The sequence below is a fragment of the Biomphalaria glabrata genome, chromosome 1 (genome assembly GCF_947242115.1).
Source record: "Biomphalaria glabrata chromosome 1, xgBioGlab47.1, whole genome shotgun sequence".
NCBI classification, from domain to species: Eukaryota; Metazoa; Mollusca; class Gastropoda; family Planorbidae; genus Biomphalaria; species Biomphalaria glabrata.
This window is the reverse complement of record NC_074711.1, coordinates 90,142,520-90,158,803: the sequence shown is the minus strand read 5'-3', so window position 1 is coordinate 90,158,803 and position 16,284 is coordinate 90,142,520. Positions and strand designations below refer to the sequence as shown.

Sequence of the window (16,284 nt, the reverse complement as noted above, 5' to 3'; positions counted from 1 at the left end):
ATTGGCAGTTTCATAATGGTGGATTAATTCAAGTCTGATCATCTATTTAAGAAAAATGAAACAACATAATGAGTTAAATATTTTGTATTTTATTCTCTATACCCATAACTGTTACATATGATCACTTACAATACATCAAACACACATTAAGATAAATAGACCACACAGTCTATGTTTTCTATGCTACTAACATTTGAGAAACAAATGACATCCCTATTTTGAAAGTCATTGACTCTGCACCAGGTGTTTTTAGCAATGAACTTATAAACATGTTTCTTGAATCTTAGCCACATTAAAATCAAATTAAGCATTATGCTCAGTCATTAAATAAAACATTATGTAGCACTGTCAGATGTAATTACAATTAAGAACATACACAATAAAAAAAAGAGCAAAGTAAAAATGAAATGCTCTAAATGTGGTAAGTTTTAAAAATCTATAAACTTCTATTATAACTGGGATACTTTTTAGATTTCTAGCACTCCATAAAACACTCTAAGTGCAAGGTGGAGTACAATGGAAGTCAATGAAGGATGAGAAATTTTTACCAACAGCATAGAACCAATGTCTTGCATACCCCACCAACAAGAGACAATGTTGATATAGATATCACAAAACAACATCAACATGTTAAGACAAACACTAACACACAAATATTATGTGAGTACATGACATCAATAAAGTAGTACAAATATTTTGAACTTTCAAAGACTAGGTGATCATTCACTTTTGATTTCATTTTTCTCAACAGACAAGTTAAATTTTTTTTTTGTGGCAAAAACAAAATGGTTAAATGTCTCCACCAGAAAAAAAAAATCAATTGATAAACCTTCAACAGCCTAAAAAATATAATTAATTAATGAATCTGTACATAAGTAAGTTTTGAAGTACTAATACAATACTTTAGGGGGACCATCACCAGTTGAAGCAAATATCAAACCCATTAAATCTTACATTCTGATTAGTATAAGCAAATAGTATTTGAAAGAGATTAATAGAACTGCTTTAAAAAAGTAAAGTTATTGACACAGTGCAGCATAGAAATCAAGAACCAAAGACTAAATCAAAAGCAGACAATGGATTGATGCACTAAACTAGCAGTAAACAGCTTGTTTATCAATGTTTTTTATTTATTTTAAAATTTTAGTTTTAATTCCAAAACTCTGCCTTAAAAGTTTAACTGTGTCTACCATGCTAATATCATTTCCTCTGAGTGTCTATAAATCTTTGCAGAAGTAACATCAAATGGGTTTGAGTATAAATATAACTATTACCAAGGAAAAAAATTCTGATCAACAGATTTAACTTGTGCTAATTTAAAATAAAAATTGGTTCAAATACATAAAAATCACACAAAAAATGATTAAGTTATAATTTCATATTAGTTCTTAGTACATGTATATAAAGTAAGAACTAAAAAAAATGTGGATTGAAATCTACCTATGTATGCACTAGAACTTTATACCCTGAACATGTAGAAAATAAAAACAAAAACAACTCATAACATAGCCAAAAGATTGTATGTCATAAATATAAATATCTGATAACCTCTTAAAATGTAATCAATTCATCTGAGGTGAAACAACCGTCAACAATCTTTAATTGAAATGATTTTCAGTTTCTGTGTCAAATTAAAATTATGTGATGCATTCAAAAGTTGCTAACATAAATAATTCTATTCAATATAACTGTAACTATATTTACAAAAAATACAATTTTTTTCATTTAGGTTTTTAAATTTAAAATTATTTTTATATCATGACATTTTTATTTTGATTCATCAGAAATTAGCTAAAATGTGCTACTGATTTCAACTACCAGTGTTTGTATGTAAAATGCCACTAAATATTTTGATTGCACCAAATAGTAACACTTTGGAAAACAAACTTTTGACTAAACAATTGAATTAACAAATAAACATTGTAATATGGCATAAAAAGTTGAGTGTCGAGAGATTTTAAACAAGCCTTAACAAGATTTTAAAATAAAAAAATGCAATACATGAATGAGAGTCTAGTAGTCAATCTAAGGAAGTCATAGTTTTCAAACACATTACATAAAACTGGTAACAATTTGGACAATGTTACCATCTAAAAATTTTTGTTTTGTTTTTTAAATAAGATTTAATAATGACATGAGAAAGGGACCAGCAACATGGAAAGTTGTCTGGAACTCCATGTAGTCAAAAATGCTATAAAAAAAACTAACCATATTATCCATATGAACATTTTAAAATTGTGCATAAAATGGCTAGTTTGCCAGGGTCACTAACACTAATGGTACGTTCACTAGATGAAATAAAGCCAGCTTTAGAATTGAAGAAGGAAATGGTGGAACATAACAGGAATGTTGAATCATCACAACCAAGTGAGCAAACAATCATTTGGTAGCTAATTAAGTTTTGAGAATCATTGCAAAAAGAAAGTTGGCAGGCATGTGCTTTGTAAATGACCTGGCATTATAACATCAAATCATTCATAAAATTTAAAAACAAAATATACTTATTAAATGATAATAATGCTGATAAATATTTTATTCAAAAGCAAACTTTCGACAAATATTAAACAAATTAATGAATTAAAAATTTTGATATCACATATTGAAATAAAAAGGTCAAATAGCCTTTGCTATCCAAAAAAAATCCAACATAGTAATCTTTTTTTCTTTTTTAGAATGACAAAAACATTTTATAATTTTATTTTGAAATTTTATGAGCTCAAAATCACTTAGTTATTGTAATACAACTTACAACTAATAACATGTAATATGGCTGCCTGGTCGTGCGGTTTGCACGCTGGACTGTCGTTTGGATTTATCGATGGTCCCGGGGTCAAACCCAGCCCGCTCCCATCCCCCGTCGTCCTGCGGGAGATTTGGACTAGGAAGTAAACTATCTTCAACTCTGAAAGAACATCCGAAATATGTAAAACATTTTACAAAACATTTTTTTTTACATGAGGTGGGTCTATGGTTAATTATGTGTTTATGAGATTTAGTTGGTATCAGATTCAACATGTAAACAAGTTTAAACCCTGACTGTAATGGCAGAATATTATGATATGACCAACTAATAACAAAGAAAAAAAAAAGATTAATTTACATAATTTAGTCAGCCTTGAACTTGAGGCTATGCTTTATTCGTCTTGGGAGGTGTCAAATAGTCTTTATCATCTAAATCATCTGGGTCAACCTCATGATCACTTTCCTCAGTACTAAGTCTATCAAAGCCTTTATGAGAATTCCAAGTAAAGCCTTTAAGGTTAAAAACCTTTCCCTTCTTTCCATGTCCATAACATTTAAATTTTCCTAATGAAAAAAAAAAAAGAAAGAACAAATATTAAATTGTAGAAAACATCCAAATTTTAACAAAAAGAATTTAAAAAACTAAATGCCTGTTATGTTGTAAAGGTTTTTAAATGACCTGAATATATTATAAACCGCCCAATAATTTTTATTTCATTTTATAGTATTGATCATTAAACTAGAGGAAAGGATTAAAAATTCTGTAATTTAATAATATAAAAAATGTTTTAAATTTCATTCAATCTAGCTAAAAACTAAAACTAAAAAAAAATTTATAACATCAGACTGATGTGCCCTGACTAGAAGTAGCAACAAGATGACTGGTACCACAAGTAAGATGCCAATTGATGACAGAGGGAGAGACATCACTGCTATCTTTGATAGCCTCAGACAACTCTGTGGTATTGGTTTCACTCTGGTCCAATGGATTGCTGACAGTAACTGGCTCTGAGTACTTTCCTCAACTGTGGCATAAAATTGAATAAAGTTAAGGCATTGTAGCTTTTCCTAAGATGTCTACACAAATTACTTTTCACCTTATGAAACTAGGAAATTTCTTGAAAAATCTACACAGCTATTTGTAAACTTCAGTTGAGCTGAAGCAAAGTCTAAGTTATTTTACTTCTACCATTTTCTTTGCTCTAATAAAGAGTAAGCTAGTAGTTCACAATGACCACTCAATATGATAAATTCAATTATTGAAAAGATTTTCTTTCTGTATTACAATCATCGCTTGCACTTCTAATCGGATTCAATTTGCTTTTACATGTCTCTAAGGAAAGTGATAAAATTATAGACAATAAAAGAGTCCAGGACGTTTCATTCAGAGAGTAGTACAGATCACAAGTACATATTTAGATTAATACTGATGCAAACGTTTTAACAGCCAATTATAAACTAATAACAGACTTTACAAATGAACATTCACATCAACATTCATTACCAGGTGAATGTGAAAGCAATCTTCCTTATTTACCTTTGTTATGCTGTGAACTTGACTGTACTGTAACAGGTCTGCTAAACTTCCAAACACTTTCAGGGTCCAATTCCCCTACATAGATGCTATGTGTTACTGGATCTGCTGCTACATAATGTGGGTTTCGCATGTTCTGAAAGATTGTGGAGATTTTAATGTAGTTTCCCACGAGGTCAATACATTCAAAACATTTTTACTTTGTAAAAGTTGAATAAGAATAAATAAATAAAACATAACTTTGATAAATTATGTTACAATGAGAGAGATTAGCTATTTGTAGTTAAACTAAGCTGAGTTTTGTTGTCACATGAAATAGAACTTTACATCTGGTACATTTCACATTTCCAACAAATCTCCAGTATTTATGTCTGATGTGAAACCCAGGACAGTTGTATCAATGGGGCCATCAAAAGCAGGACCATTCACAGCATACAGTAAACCTCCTATAGAACAAAAAATGAGCTGTTTGATAATGCAGCAAACTACTGACCAAAATCTACAATAAAATATTAATGGTGATATTGTCACATTTTTCTTTGTTTACAAAATAATGAAGTCTCATCTTCTATTAGCTATGTACCAGTAGAAACATAGTTTGAACTTTATAAAATGCTGATAAGGGGAAAAACCAACCAAGGTAAGCACATTTATGTAACCTAATTTATTTAGCTTAAAATCTTTATTTTGCTTAATTTTTTTTTTAAGTTCTGGATGTTCCTTCAGAACTAAACACAACTATGTTCTAACCCAAACCTCCTGCAGGATGACAGGGGATGGCAGTGTTCAAACTCAAAACAATCCTGATGAGTTCGAAGGGCATACCACAAAATGTGGCTATTGAATACAATTCATATGGTATCTGGTTTTATAGTTTTAAATTGTTATCATGAAACATGACTTGAAAATCATGCACATCAAACTAAGAATCAGATATATATTTAGGAAGTTACCTGCACCAAACTGAACATTCCTTTTCCCAAAGGACATCAAAAAAGTTCCATCTTTGGCAAATTTCAGAACTCTGCTATTACAGTACCTGTTTTACAAAAAGTAGGCTTGTAATAAAACAATCAAGATTTGATTATTTTTACATAATTCAAAATTCAAATTTAAAATATATATTTTTAATGCCTAATCAGTATCAATGGACTCATTTATTTAAAGCAATATTTGCTGACACAATATATAATTACAATTAATTGCAAAGCCTAGTATTACCCATCAGATACAAAAAACTCTCCAGACATAAGAACAGCTACATCAGTAGGTTTACAAAAAAGATTTGTATCTTCACCATGTTGGAACTTCTGTCCTAGTGTCATTTTTGGTACAGTCTGACCTGGTGGTATTTTAAAAACCTAAAGAGAAACAAAATTATATTAATTTGTAGACCAAAAAAAAAGTACAATTACATTCTCTGGTATTACTCATTGGTTTGGTGTGCAAATTATTTTATTAAAAAAAAGTGATTACACTTCACATATCCTTTCATTTTAATCAATAAATGAATTTAAATCTTGTACATTTTTTTATACAATGCTATCTACTCATTATATCCCTTCTCAATGATCTATATTAATTTCAAAAAGAAAGAAGGACATGATGCACTAGGGATTTATATTTGGATAATGTTTGTGACTAATGAATGAGTTTCATCCTAAGTTGCATCCTTTAATGTACATGTCTTAATACTAAATTGTGGGATGTGTGGCTCTATGGCATAAACCCCTTGGCTAACTAACTAAGTGGGCTTGATTAGAATTTTAAATCTGAGAATTGACTCAATCTGAATTTTGTTTACAAAGCACCTGCTTGATCTGAAATATGATCCTAGAACTTGATCCTAAAATGTGATTTCTAGAGCTTCCTAAGCCTCTAATCTTTATGTATTGAAATTTTTTAAATGTGAAAGACAATGTTTGTTTGTTTTTATTTAATCTGACAAAATGAAACAAAAAAAAAATGGGAAAACTAGAAATGTTAAAATCTCAATTATAAAATTATAATGGCAGGATAAATTGTTGATAGGATGGCTGTTAAAAATGTATTTGCTATTGTGAATTGCTAGATTGCAAGCATATATAGCCCCCCACCCAAAAAAAAAAAAAAGCATGCTTCTGGAAAAAGGATCTCCCCTAAGACTGCATAACATTCTAATCTCTAGCTTGTTATCTTAAAAGAAACTGTTCTTTAAATCATAAGCAAATAAAAATACTTTACCAGCACTGCCTCATCAGCAATTTAAAGCCCTCTGGGCAAGTGCCAGGAACAGGAAGGTGATGGATATTGCTTCCCACTCCCCAGATGATAGCAGAAGAATCCACATCTTTGTAGGGTACTTCTTCTGTCAACAATTCCCATAAGACAACACCATAAGACCTGTAATTTAAAGAGTAATATAACACCTAAGTAAATTCTTACAAGATTCTTTGAAAAAAACTAATGACAAGTTTCTTGATATGAGACAGTGACTAAGGTTAAAGACTTAAAACCATTTCTTTATCACTGCACTTAGTTAAAATAGGTGAGTCTTTGTTGTTGTTTTTTTAAATTATAGAGCAATTATATTTATGAGCGTTGTCAGATCAAAAACAAAACACAATCTAATAAAATACACAGAAAGTCACATTTCCCCATATGAATTTTTTAAAAGTGCTCTTCTTCCCTAGTGCCATTACAGCAAAGAACGAGTTCCTAATCAACAAGGAAAACCAATAACTTAGCAAAGTAAGTCTTTAATGAACATGTAAAGCTTAACATGGATATTTGTAAGATGTAAATATTCATAAAAACTTTTCTAGTAAGATCAAAAGCAAAATATGTTTGATGTTAGTGTAAATTGATAAGAATTTTAGTTGGACTCTAGTGTAAGTTGGTGAAACTATTCTGTTTTTTGTATTTATAATTGTTCATAAAAAGATGATCTATACATTTGACATGAATTTGATGTACAAATATCCAATAAATCTTTTAACTAATATGAATTTAAAAATCAGTAAATATAAAATTCTTTAGTTACTATATAGTAAACCTTGTTTGCATAAAAGTATAACATATGAAAAGGATTTCAGATATTCTAGGAAGCAAGTCTTCCATTACTGGAAGGGGAAAACGTTCTCTTTTAAGTGCCTTGCTGAGAGGACAAGGATCTAAACAGATACGGAGTTTCCCAGATTTTTTAGTTGCAATCACATTCGACTGACCCAGTCAGTAAGTTTATCAACAGGCACAATGATTCCTTTTTCTGTTAGCAGTTCTAACTCAGACTTTACTTTAGCCTGCATAGCTAAAGGTACACGACCAGATGGACATGTAACTGGTGTTATGACAGGATTCACTTCTAAGTGTACAACACCAGGTAACCCTAACCCTTCACCCTGCTGATCATCTAATACATCAGAGAACTGTTCAACTATTTTTGTCGATAACCTTGGTAGAGGCTTATCAACACTTTCAAAAGTATGATAGTTTATTGTAATTAGTCCCATTTTTTCTGACGTTTTCTTCCCTAACAGGGGAGTTAAGTCATCTTTCACAACCACGAAATCAACACGATATCTCTTGTTGGTCTTTGGATTTTGTACTATGAGTTGTACCTTTCCAATAGGTATGAGTGTGCTACTGTCATACACACGTAGCTTGCTTTGAGTGGGACATATTTGTGCAGATTTAATAAGCTTCTTAGGGATAACATTAACGCTGGCACTCGAGTCAATCTGACACACAATCTCACCAGCTATGATCATTTCAGCTTTTATGATCTTATTGTTTGGTCCACTTTGTACAGCAAGCACAGCCTCATCACTAGAAGATAATGAATAACAATCATCACTGTCCTCCTGTACACATTGCAGTTTCTTTTGGTTGCATTGAATGCCAAAACAATTTTTTTGTTTACAGGTATTGTCGCTGCCTAGTTTTAGTTGTAGGCGTGACGACGTGAATGTGTCCGTGTATGTTGTAGGTACCTCTTCTGGTACGGCTATAATGCTCTTCTTAACGATGTACTTTATTAAACGCACTAGATTTGCAAGTGCGCAACAACACTAGTATACTGAAGTCTCCAACGACAACATTTAGAATTACTGATAAACACACTGGTAGCAGACATGAAGTTTATTATATATAAGATAAATTACAAAAGATATTGGCGACTTCAGCCGTCATAAAATATAAACCAATAAATACTGGCTGCTCATGCCATGTAGAATAAGTAATCACATTAATAAAATATTCACATATATAAGTCCGAAGGAATCTCTCAAGTTAACATTAGATCAAATTCATTAAGGTACACATTACAGACAGAGAAAATCGTACGTCCACTCTCTGCTGGAGTTCTTCACTAACTGCTTAACATTGACCCTTATTTCAGAGTCCTTTAACTTATTCACATAACCTCGTGCTTGCCCGCACGGAATATTACAATAGGTGACTGAGTGTCACTTCATGTCACAGAGGTTCTAAAACTGGTCTGTGACATACGCCCCACACTCCAAAAAAGATTTTTGTCCAAAAATCTTTGACAAGTATATTTTACATCAATATCACTGTACAAATATATATATGAGTTTAGTACCTTATTCCCTGAAGTGCTGTGTGCTGTAAGTTCACTTCAATTTCTCATATCATCTTATATAATCTTAGTAATTATGTATAACATCATATAAATTACTGAGTCCAAAATGTATAATCATTTATATACTTAATTCACTGAGAGCAAAATCACTGAAATGTCACACTAATTGTAATGAAAAGTACCTCCATCAAGTGTTAACATCTTTATGCATACATTTGTACTGAAAAAAAATTTGTACATGCAATCACATGCTAATCAATATAAAAAGGAAAAATATATAAGTTAATATATAAGTTATTTCACATCCAATGTCATACTATAATTGTAGATGCACAACATTATCAATGTGTATCATTTGACACACTGAGTAAATTTACTCAAAATGATTACTGAAAAAAATTAATGTTTATTTACAACTGTAATGTGCTGTGTCAAAATATTATTCTAAGTTTTGCCATCATCAAAAAAAAAAAAATAAAAAAAAAATTCAGAGACATGTCAATCCAGTTCAAGGTTGACTTTGCATAAGACTACTATAAATAGTCTGAGTGTAGTATTGAAGTACAATAGTAAACAAATTTCCATGTTTATAAACATTCATTGTAGTATTCAGGTGTGTAAAAAATTTTTAGACAATATTTACATCTGTGAGTTGTTATGAAAAAAGGGTTACTACTTGTTTCTAAGTGATTTGTACTGCTTATTTACTCTATCAGAATGTCCTGGCTGATGTGTTTAATGTCATTATTTTCACCTGCTTCATTTTCATGTATTATGTATCTGGATAAAAAGTCAGCTATTACATTTTCATGTCCTGGAATGCTTTGTAAATCGAATTTTTAGTCTGAGAGAATGAGTGTCCATCTGTTTATCCTGTCATTTTTTAGATCTTTTCTTTTTAGTGCCAGTAATGGTTTATGATCACACTTAATGCTAAGAAATCTTCCTAACAAGTAATTCTTGAGTTTTACAACTGACCATACAATGGCTAATAATTCTTTTTCAATCACTGAGTATTTTCTTTCTGTTTCAGACAGTGTTCTACTGATGTGTACTATTGGCTTAAAAAATGACTCCCTTTGCTGTAGTAAGCATGCCCCAATACCAGTGTTGGAGGCATCAGTGTATAGTGATAGTGTTGATGTTGGGTCAATACTGGCTAATTCTAGTTTCTCATTAAATTTATCTTTTAAGTTGCTTAATGCTAGTCTACTTTTTTCATCCATACAAATTGTGTTTCCATGTTTCTTTTTAGTAAATTCAACAAGGGGTTCAATTATCTGTGCATAATTTGGAATGAACTTTCTATAAAAGTTGCTAAGTCCTAATAATGATCTCATGTCTTTCTTAGTCCTAGGTTCTTTTATGTTTTTAATCTTTGTTAGGTTTGTTTCAGTGGGTGTAATTTTGTCATTGGTAATGCAATATCCTAAGAATTGGATTTCAGGCTTGGCTAGGTTTATTTTCTTGGGGGATAATGTCATGTTGTGTGTTCTTAGTCTTGAGAATATTTGCTCTAGTACATGAATGTGTTCCTGTTGTGAGTTGGTGAAAACACAAATGTCATCTACATAAGACAATACATTATTTATGCCTTCTAATAATTTTGACATGCATTTCTGAAATGTGGCTGTACTATTTATTAAGCCGAATGGCATGACATTCCAGACATAGATACCTTCTAGGCCTGGCATAGTGCATTAGAATGCTGTATATTCCTTAGAGTCAGAGTCCATTTTAATCTGCCAAAAGCCTCTGTTTAAGTCCATTGTTGTGAATAGGGATGACTTACTTAAAGTTGTAATTATGCTGTCAGTGTCTGGTAGGGGTTCTGGGTCTATGACTGTGCATTTATTTGTTTCTCTAAAGTCACAGCAGATTCTTACTCCACTGTCTTTCTTTTTTACAATGACCATGGGTGATGCATATTTACATGTTTCTGATCTCTCTATCTTCCCATCTTTGATTAAGTTGGTCATTTCTGTTCTAACTAGGTCCTCATATGCTTTGGGGATACTAAAGGCTTTTGTCTTAGTTGGTAGTGCTTTGTTGAGTTTTATTGTGTGTTCTATCAGATTGGTACATCCTAGCTTTTGTGTAATTACATCACTGTATTTAACTGTCAAATTCTGTAACATATCATTTTCAATATTTGGACTACTGTTGTGTGTGGTGTTTATGGTGCTTGCTATATGTTCTTGTATGTTGTGTTTGGTTTCTACATCAAGTTCAATTATATCTGTGTCAGTTATTTGTCTCTTATCCAATTTAACAAGTTTATCAATATTGAGTTTGCATTCTCTACCATCTTTATCAATGATGTACACTTTGTTATTAATTCTCTCTATAACTTTAAATGGTCCCTCATTCTTATCTTTACAGTGTTTGTTTTCTATCTTAACAAAAACTTGGTCACCTACTTTTAGTGTTCTTAGTTTTCTATTTCTGTTTTTTATTTTCCTATGCCTTTCTAGATTTTTGTCCATGTTTATCTCTGCTAGTTTTATTCCTTGTCTAAGCTGTTGTTTGGTCTGAATTATCCAAGGAAGTTACTGTTCTATGTTCTCTAAGTCTAACATGTTGTCGGCCCATAACTCTAACGGTCCTTTAGGTTTTCTGTTAAATACAAGCTCATAGGGGCTGAATTTGGTGGTTTCACGGATGCTAGTGTTGTAGGCAAATATAGCATAGCTAAGAGTCTGGTCCCAGGTACTCATTGAGTCTCTTTCTAGCTTATATATCATCTGTTTTACAGTTCTGTTCCATTTCTCTATGACTCCATTTCCCTGTGATGAGTAGATAGTGCTATGGACTAGGCGGATGTTAGTCATTTCTGCAAATGCTTGGTTAAGGTGGGACTTAAAGTTTGATGCATTGTCTGACAGTAACTTATTAGGGAATCCAAATTTAAGAAAAAGTGTTTTTAAACAATTACATATGTCAATAGCCTTTATATCTTTTAGAGGAAATGCCTCTGCCCATCTAGTGGACATGTCAATGATACCCAGAATATATTTATTCCCTTTACTGCTGGTAGTTAGGGGTCCCATTATGTCCATGGCAATTTTGTCCCAAAAATAGTGAGATTTATCTGATTTTTCTAATGGGGCTCTAGTCACTGTTTTTTGTTTGGCACATTCTGTGCAACTGTTTACATAGTTCTTAATGTCCTTTCCCATCTTTGGCCAGAAGAATTTGTTGGCTATCTAAGCATATACTTTTTTTTTTCCTAAGTGTCCTGCTGTGGGGTCATCATGTGCCAAATTTAATATTTTAGCTCTTAAAGTTTTAGGGATCAGTATTTGAAGTCTAGTACAGTTTTCTTTCCTGTTATATCTAATGGCTAAGTTGTTAATTTCTATATGGTGGTTATTTAAATTTATCTTGTTATAATCTTTGCTAAAGAGGTCTTGTATTGTGGTGTCATTTTTCTGCATAGCTATTAGTTCCTCCCTAGTTATGCCTATTTCATTGCCTATTTCATTCAGTAATACAGTGGGGCATTCTATTTCTGGTGTTATTTTTTTGTGTGATCTGGTTTCAACTAATAATGCCTCATGCTTGAATAGGGAATACTTTTGTCTATCTTCCGCCCATTGCATAACTTCTTCTAGTGTTGGATCTTTTACACCTTCTACATCGCCTATTATTAGATCTAGTGCTGGGGTGTCCATGACTATGGCTTCTAGTTCTCCTGTAATCCAGGGTGATTCTATTAGGACTTTAGCGGTCTTGCAAATATCAAATTTGTGTATGTTTGCATAGGTCACTTTTACTGTATCTTCTAGATACTGTCCTGGTTCAACTAAAGAGGCTTTAACTATTATTGCCGTGGCTCCACTGTCACGAATTGATCCTACTTCTTTAGAATTGACATAGGATGGAAAGACTTTTATTTTGGACTTATTTGATTGCATATAGGCTACATTTTCCTCTCTATGGGTGTTGGTGTTATTGCCATTGTTGTTTCTATTGTTTCTATTTCCGCTATTGTAGTTGTTTGGGTGGTTGTTTGTGTGGTAGTTAAATTGGTCCCTTCTAGATTGTCTGTTGTTTCTATTATAGTTATTGTGTTGGTAACTGTTTGTAAAATTTCTTCTTTCATTGGGACTTGCACTCTGGTGTAGTCTATATGGTCTATTATTGTAATTATTGTTGTGCTTGTAGCTGTTTGGGTTGTAGAAATTAGTGTGGCTTCTGTATCTGTAATTGTTACTGTAGTTTCTAGGAGCTTTGCATTGGTTTTTCACATGACCTCTCCTCCCACAATTGAAACAAGTCTTGGTGTTAGACCATTTGTATTTATCATTGTTGTTGTTGTTGAATGTTGTTGCTGTGGCTACAAGTTGGTGTAGGTCTCTTTTGTCAATCGTGTGTCCAGGGTGACTGTCTTTAAATAAATTTAGATTCGTTATCAGTTCAGTCTCTGTCTTGATCTTTTTTTCTTTAAGGAAAGTAAATACCAAGTCTGTCACGTTGTTGAGGACATTGTCAATAAGTAGCATGTCTAGGATTTGTGTCGGGTCCTTGATGTCACATTTTGCTAGCTCTAACCATTTTATCATATTAGTCCTCATGTCGAATATTATTCTGTTGAAGTCCCCATCTTTTTTCAATTTAGTGTCCCTGAACAACTTACGATAGAAGTCTGAATTTTTCCCAAAGTGCTCTAGTAATCTAGTCTTTACTGCCGCATAGTCTTTCTTTTGGTCTACAGTTAAAGTGGAAATGATGTTGAGGGGTTCTCCCGACAAATTTGCTAGTAGGTGTTTGGCCATGTCCTCATTGTTAAGATTATAAGTTGAGGCAATATGCTCAAATTGGACCAAGTAGTTTTCAAGTGTTTCATCTTTTGAATTGTATTTATGGAATTTACAGATGAATGGCTTTGTTGTAGATTGTTGGGTTATAATGTTGGGATTTGTTTTGGCAGCTTCTAGTTCTAGTTCTTTTTGTCTAGTTTCTAGTTCTTTTAATGTTTTCTGATGAGCTCTTTCAGCAGCTCTTTCTTCCCTATCTTTATCCTTTTCAGCCCTATCACTAATTTGTTTCTTTTCTTCCCTTTCAGCCTTTTCTAATTCTTTTTTGATAAATTCCTTTTTCTCATCCCCTTCTAGTTCCATGATTTTCACTAGCTCTAATATTTTGTCATAGGACGACATGTTTAATGCTTTGTGTAGTTAATTAAGTGAGAAAAGAATGTACTGTGTTATCCTTATCAATACAGTGTGTGTCAATTATTTTACATGTGTGTATTATACAATAATAAAAAATTCAATCAATGGTTATAATGTAATGACAGAATGTAATGAGAATTGTCAAACAAATGTATCGATCTAGATCAAAATTTACTTATTAGTTACTCAATTATAAACTATTCAAATTCAATAGTCATAAATATCAACATATGTTATACATGTGTGCTGTTGTGCCAAAGTAAAATAGTAAAAAAAAAATGTAAATTAGTAAAAGAAAGAAAAATATATGTACAGTATAAGTAAAAAGACAAACACAGAAACAATATAGGGAACAACACAGTCTGCTTTTAAAGAAATTAATAAAAAGTAGAAATGTGACAAGAGAAATACAGATATATGGATACAGGACTTTTAAACAAACAACAATATAGATACAGATTAAGTACACTGACAAAAATACAAACAAGACTCAACAGCTAAATAAATATTTTCCCACTATATTCTATGACCTCCGTACCAACAAGGAGAGCCTCAAACGCATTGGGCCTTATAGAGGTTAAAGAACAAATAGGATAGACCCTAATAGATCCTATTATTATGATAGATCATAAAATAGTCCCTCTCCAGCCACCCTTAAAAGAACACTTAGAAAAATGAAATCAAAATATGGCTCCAAGAATGCCAAGAGTTATCAATTACTAACTCTACTAACAATCAAGTTTAATTACTGCTATATCAAAGCAAAATCCATGTACTTTATAATCATATGCATGTATTTAATTTGTTAATAATGACTTACGGACTCTTTTCTTGTTGACTAGTGTAGTTTAATCCTCATCTCTCTTGTAGCTTGTCAAATGCAAATACAGCTTGGGTGGTTCGCTAATAATCCATGTATAAGTAATCCAATTTAAGAATAATAATCCATGTATAAGTAATCCAATTTAAGAATACACGTCACTATGAGCATTAAAGTGGTAGTAGAAAAATAATCCAGTTCAATGCCATAAGATGGCTCGCATGCTCAAATTTACAGTTAATACAAGTTCTGTCAAGTACTCCAAGATAATAATCCACAAAATAATCCACAGTGGTTAGGAAGCTCACATATAGGTAATCCAAGATAATCACATACTAGGGGCTTCTGTTAGTTCAAATTAATATAATCCAGTTCTTGTAAAGATAGAACTTGTAAAGGTACTTGTATATCAGGCTATATATATAACTCCTCAGTAGCCCATTAATAACATAAAGTTAGGATATCCATCAGTATGCTGAAAAAAAAATATTGACCATAAGTAGGAGAATGTCTCAGCTGAGAGCTATTTCTCTACAAGACCTGAATGGTACGACCATGTCAAGGTGCGAGTGTGCCAATGATGAATAGTGGCGAGCACTAGTGATGAAGCGGTGTATCTGTCATCAAACAATGTCTTGAATGGTGTAGATCTTTCTTTCACACAGGTAAAGGTAGCTTTTGGAACAGGGTTGTCTTCTGCTCTTGGTTACACACAGGGTCACGGGTAGATCTAGGAACAGGGTTGATGTAGTTGAATGGATCTCAGCATGCAGATGTGGAATAGCTTTGGCAAAGCTATTTAGGTTACTTGAATGACTCGGTCTGCATGTAATGGCGTGACTGTTGTTGATGTCTGACTAGTTTATGATGACCTAGATCTAGTAGTTAGAGATGACCTGAATTTCAACGTGTGTTGGAATCTTGTCTAGCCAGTGGCGATCAGACAAGTGCGTTCTGTGGTGTTTTGACACCGAGTTCAAATATAGATCTAGTGATGTTTTATAGCTTGCTTTATTACAGGTTGGACAGCAATGCCTTGTAAATACCTTGATTTCCTTGTAGATCTTGTGGGCAGGCTGGATTTGGTCCTTGTTTAGTTAGACGCCATCTTGAGAAAAAAGTACCGGTCTCAGGTGTAGTCTTGCGCTGTTTACTATAGAGGCGATTGAGATCCGTTGAGAACGTGCAGGTTCACTTGTCTTTTAAGACACCTTTACAGGCCACCAAATGTCGCTGCCTAGTTTTAGTTGTAGGCGTGACGACGTGAATGTGTCCGTGTATGTTGTAGGTACCTCTTCTGGTACGGCTATAATGCTCTTCTTAACGATGTACTTTATTAAACGCACTAGATTTGCAAGTGCGCAACAACACTAGTATACTGAAGTCTCCAACGACAACATTTAGAATTACTGATAAACACACTGGTAGC

The 16,284-nt window shown here is 32.6% G+C and overlaps 1 protein-coding gene across 1 annotated transcript; it reads right to left on the bottom strand.

Annotated features, from left to right (window-relative positions):
• Window positions 1-73: 73 nt before the first annotated feature.
• On the bottom strand, window positions 74-4,582 carry LOC129924261 (uncharacterized). Its single transcript, XM_056018501.1, has 3 exons — window positions 4,280-4,582; window positions 3,631-3,767; window positions 74-3,306 (listed from the first exon to the last, which is right to left on the bottom strand). The coding sequence occupies exons 1-3, from the start codon at window positions 4,407-4,409 to the stop codon at window positions 3,172-3,174; spliced, it is 402 nt and encodes a 133-aa protein (XP_055874476.1). The 5' UTR covers window positions 4,410-4,582; the 3' UTR covers window positions 74-3,171.
• Window positions 4,583-16,284: the final 11,702 nt, after the last annotated feature.

Coding starts and splice junctions, on each gene's coding strand:
- LOC129924261 (XM_056018501.1), bottom strand. CDS start 4,409: ATGCGAAACCCACATTATGTAGCAGCAGATCCAGTAACACATAGCATC. Junction 3,768..4,279: donor AAGTTCACAGCATAACAAAG/GTAAATAAGGAA, acceptor TTTATGCCACAG/TTGAGGAAAGTACTCAGAGC. Junction 3,307..3,630: donor CAATTGGCATCTTACTTGTG/GTACCAGTCATC, acceptor TTTTTTCATTAG/GAAAATTTAAATGTTATGGA.